Source organism: Austrofundulus limnaeus, unplaced genomic scaffold (genome assembly GCF_001266775.1).
Source record: "Austrofundulus limnaeus strain Quisiro unplaced genomic scaffold, Austrofundulus_limnaeus-1.0 Scaffold0, whole genome shotgun sequence".
Classification (NCBI taxonomy): Eukaryota; Metazoa; Chordata; class Actinopteri; order Cyprinodontiformes; family Rivulidae; genus Austrofundulus; species Austrofundulus limnaeus.
In genome coordinates, this window is record NW_013952402.1 from 7,173,593 (window position 1) to 7,178,503 (window position 4,911).

Consider the following 4,911-nt stretch of genomic DNA (forward strand, 5'->3'; position numbering starts at 1 on the left):
CAAAATCTACTTAAGTATTAAAAGTAAAAGTACTGAGTAAAAGTGAGCAGTTAGATTTTCCAAAATGACATTTGAAGGTGACTTCTCCAAAAAAAATATTTTTTCTAGCGGCGTGCAGCTGTGATGGGTTGTGTACAAGCTAATAGGGTGTCAGAATGGTAAATATTTATACTTCTAATCCAACCACAATTAAATTCACTTTATCCAGGWGACACAATTTATCAGGATGGTATTTTTTAAGTAATAACAACTACTAATAAAATAGGAGTAACGACTTTCTACTTCTTACCTTTTTAAAAAMAATGTGGTGAGTAGAAAGTACAGATAATTGTGTAAAAACGTAATAAGTAAAAGTAAAGAGTATGCTGAAAAATAATTACTCAAGTGAAGTTCAGATACCCGAAAATTCTGCTTAAGTACAGTAACAAAGTATTTGTACTTAGTTGCATTACAACTCAGAGTAGTTTCTTTAGTAATATTCTGCAATCACCAAAAATATTATTTCTTCACGTTACAGGCATGTACRTGTAGAAATTCTATATGTGTGGCAGGGCTCATGAATAATAATAATAAAAAACTTAAATGTTCAGCTTTAGTCTTGAAATTAAATTCATGCAACTTTCTTCACTGTTACCCTTTCATTACAGTGATTACAATAATTACTTTCCATGAGTTTTTATCTTATTTATGGGACTTTTCTCTAAGGGCCACTTTATGTTCTGGAATAGAACTGTGACTATTTCACACAATGTAAAACAGTTATACATACAGTATATATATGTTATACCCAACAGCATAATGTTGACCTAAATGGACCTAAAACTCTTTTTCTTTTTCTTTTTTTTTTTTTTTCTATTTCTCCACTCAGGGTTATCCATGTGGCAAAGTCAGAACTTGCCTGAACTTGCTGTCTGAATCTAGTTGAAAGCAGAATTGTACTGTCATATTTTGGGTATAAATAAAGGTTCTCTCAGTGAGAACATTTGGATCAAGTTTTAGTCCAGAAAGCGTGATTAAAATTTAGTTTATGAACGATGCTCAGTTGAACAAGAGACACAACTGATTTGTGTTGCATCATTCAAAAGCCTGAATTTTGCCTGAAACTCTCAGACTGAAGAAGTCTCTTGGAAGACAGACGAAACGTTTCGTTAAAGAAGAACCCGTCCAGAGGACCTATTCAATTTTTTTTTCCTTTTGATTTTTTACCTGGATTACTGAGATGCATCAGGACATCATTCAAAAGTGATTTAGCGCATGGGGTGTAAGAAAATATTGATACACTGAAATATGGTGATGTTTCATTTCCCGATACTGTATYGATATTCTAAAGCCCTGTATCGATTTTTGATTTAGTTTTAAAATGTCAACCTTCTTGCCTACCGTYCAGTTTTATGTTGTAGTTCAGCGTCTGACCACTAGTTGGCAGCAGTGAGCCAGCCATTTGGCTCCTCTAGCATTAGCGTTGTAGGAGACAATGTAAGCATTGTAAGTAAACATTAGCTTTTTTTTTTCAGTAAGAGGTTTTTATTTAATAAAATTTTTGGACAAAAAAATCGCAATATATCGCAATATATTGCCATGCTTACAGTATYGCAATATATCGGGATATATCGTATCGTGACCCCTCTGTTATGATATGTATCGTATCGCCAAATTCTTGCCAATACAGAGCCCTAGTAGCGCAGGGAGGGAGCATATAGGCCCCTTGCTTCTGCAGTTTCATTTAATAAGTTCTCTGAATAAATGCTGCATAAATACTGTTTGCAGTCAGACACCCGTGCCTTGGTATGTTTTTTTTTTTTTTTTTTGTTTTTGTCTAAATTTTATTTGCATTTGGAGAAAAACGAGGTCAGAATCCTTCTCAGATTTAGACCTAATCCAAATCCAGAGCTAAAGCAGACACACTGACACCAACCACAGAACTATATCTGGCTTTGTGAGGTTATGAGGCTGGTTTTCTTATGGAAAAATGACATTTTTTTATTTTTAGACAGATTTTCATAGCTTCTTTTGCTTAAGAATGTCCATCCATCCATCCATCCATCCATCCATCCATCCATCCATCCATCCATCCATCCATCCATCCATCCATCCATCCATCCATCCATCCATCCCAGACCCAGAAGTCCCTTACAGTGGCATGTACTTGAACATGAAATGGAATAGAAAATGTAAAGCTTTAAGGGTCATAACGTGTTGTAAAGATTCAGAAACGTGAAAAGTGCATGAAACCAGAGTTAAATAATAGTTAAATAAACCACTGTATCTCTAATTCTACTCATACAGATGTTTTCTTCTGTTTAAAGTTATCTTGAGCTGGAGAACATTAGGTGTATAGGTTATCTGGTTTAAGAAATGCTCACGTTCCGTGTTCTGAAATTAGTGGAAGATGTGAACCAGAAGATAACGACACTGAGGGAAGAGCACATGAGTGATTGTAAGTCATTAGGAGACATTAGGTTTCTAAAACTTTTCCAATGATTTGTCTCACTTGTTTTTCAGGATGGAGCTAACATGTTGGTGCTTTTTGCTGCTGAGCTGCCTGCAGTCGCTGTCGGCTCACAATGACTTCTTCACCTCCATAGGTAACATCATGCACCTGTTAACAAACCGACCCCAACCTTTATTATTTTTACAAGCCTATAAAGGTTGTGATATTTCAAGATATTAAAACAATAAAGCTGACAATTCTCTGTCATTGTTGTAATATTACTATATTGTGCCCCTCAGGCCAGATGACGGATCTGTTATATACAGAAAAGGACCTCGTCACATCTCTGAAAGACTACATCAGAGCAGAGGAAAATAAACTAGAGCGGGTCAAAAGGTGAGATGGATTTAAGGTTATACACAGTCAGAACAAAAGATCCCCTTCCATCATTTAAGGACATCTATTTAAGTCTGTCTACTGGCTATAAAATATTGATTCTTAATATTTTAAAAACAGCACAGTTTTGTAATGATATTGACTCCAAATCGGCAACTTCTCAAAATGATTACCTTAAAAAAATAACCTGAAAATAAACTCTAGAATAAACATGTCAAAGTTGTTGATCTTTGTTTATGTCAAACATAAGAAAGCATGATTTATCCATACATAAAATATAGAGTAAAATCAATCATAGTTTGACGTAATTTGCAGAGTTTTTGCAAAAACCAGTGCATGCTCAACAAACATGGAAATTAATCTGTGATGTGATGATAAATGATCTTTTTTACATTTTGGGAAACATTGCATTTAATAATTATTTTGGCAATAATCACATTTTTAAGCATAACCAGGACTGTAATCATGATCGTTTTGGTGACAGGTGGGCTGACAAGTTGGATTCCTTGACAGCGACAGCCACTCAGGACCCTGAAGGCTTCCTGGGCCATCCTGTTAATGCCTTCAAACTGATGAAGAGGCTGAACACAGAGTGGGGAGACCTGGAGAGTCTTGTACTTAGTGACACCACTGATGGTACGCACCTATAATTAAATAGACTTACTCTTTGCCAAAGTTAGGATATCTGCTGTAACATTCTGGATGCAGTTGTTTCATCGTCTTGTCTCGCTTTTTGTTTTTACATTGGAAAGTGTTTTTTATTGTTTCATTTTGACACCTACAGAATACTTCATCTTTCTTGTCTTTTGCAATTGTTTTCCAGGATTTATTTCCAACCTGACCATCCAGAGGCAGTACTTTCCCACAGAGGAGGACCAAACTGGGGCTGCTAAAGCTCTGCTCCGTCTACAAGACACCTATAAACTGGATGCCAACACTATCTCCACAGGAAATCTGCCTGGTAAAGCTTTCAAATCAGTGCATTGTCATATTATTCCCAAAACAACTACAACATCAACAGAAAAAAGTTTTTATTTGGTGAACTTTTATTTGGTGCATAAATGAAAAACCTTTGCAGTGATTACTTTGTGAAGAAAGTTAATTTAACATGTTCTATGCCATTGTTGTCCTTCTTTTTTTAATAAAAGGAGTGAAACACAAGAGCCATATGACAGTGGAGGACTGTTACGAGCTGGGTAAAATTGCCTACTCGGATGTCGATTACTATCACACTGAACTGTGGATGGCCCAGGCTCTGAAACAACTCGATGAGGGAGAGGAGTCCACCATAGATAAAGTGACGGTGCTGGACTACCTGAGTTACGCCATCTACCAGCAGGGGGAGATAGAGCGAGCGCTGGAGTTCACCAAGAGGCTGCTGGAGCTGGGTGAGCTGCCTTCTATAGTTTGAGATGAGAAAAAAGTGTACAATTAGATGCATTGCATGTTTTAATTGTATGTGTTGGGATGAATTTAGAGGTTGGCCTTTGTGATTCTAGTGGGTTTTTTGTGTTTTTTTTATAGATCCAGATCACCAGCGTGCCAAAGGCAACGTGAAGTACTTTGAGTTCCAGCTGGAGAAGCAGAAAAAAYCTACCGAAGACGACACGGATACACAAAAGGAGAGAGAGAAAAGGGAAACGCCAGAAAAGAAAAAGAAGAAGAAGGTGTCCAAAAAGGCCTTCTCACTGATTCCAGAGAGGAAGAAGTACGAGATGCTTTGTCGTGGGGAAGGTATCAAAATGGTGAGGAAGCAAAAAAAAAAAGAAAAAAACGAATGCTGACGTCGGAACTACAGCTCACTTTTAACCGCTTGCTCCCCACCTCTCAGACTCCACGCCGTCAGAGTCGGCTGTTTTGCCGCTACTACGACAACAACCGCAGCCCCAAACTCCTGCTGGCGCCGGTCAAACAGCAAGATGAATGGGACCGCCCCTACATCGTCCGCTACATCGACATCATCTCAGACGCTGAAATTGAGAAAGTCAAGCAGCTGGCGAAACCTCGAGTAAGTAAAGTCCGAGCAGAGGAACACGACAGCAGCGGGATGTGTAATGTGGTCCAGCACGTTGATGGGGGTGGGG

The 4,911-nt window shown here is 37.9% G+C and overlaps 1 protein-coding gene across 2 annotated transcripts in view; it reads left to right on the top strand.

The window, feature by feature from the left end:
- p4ha1b (prolyl 4-hydroxylase, alpha polypeptide I b) overlaps window positions 1–4,911 on the top strand; it is a 12,225-nt gene that overhangs the window by 1,180 nt on the left and 6,134 nt on the right. For both annotated transcript variants that reach the window (XM_014000525.1, XM_014000467.1), the window contains exons 2-8: window positions 2,503–2,585; window positions 2,731–2,827; window positions 3,312–3,463; window positions 3,651–3,788; window positions 3,976–4,215; window positions 4,352–4,572; window positions 4,659–4,835. In XM_014000525.1, the coding sequence (XP_013855979.1) occupies window positions 2,503–2,585; window positions 2,731–2,827; window positions 3,312–3,463; window positions 3,651–3,788; window positions 3,976–4,215; window positions 4,352–4,572; window positions 4,659–4,835 (1,108 nt within the window). The remainder of the gene's footprint in view (window positions 1–2,502; window positions 2,586–2,730; window positions 2,828–3,311; window positions 3,464–3,650; window positions 3,789–3,975; window positions 4,216–4,351; window positions 4,573–4,658; window positions 4,836–4,911) is intronic.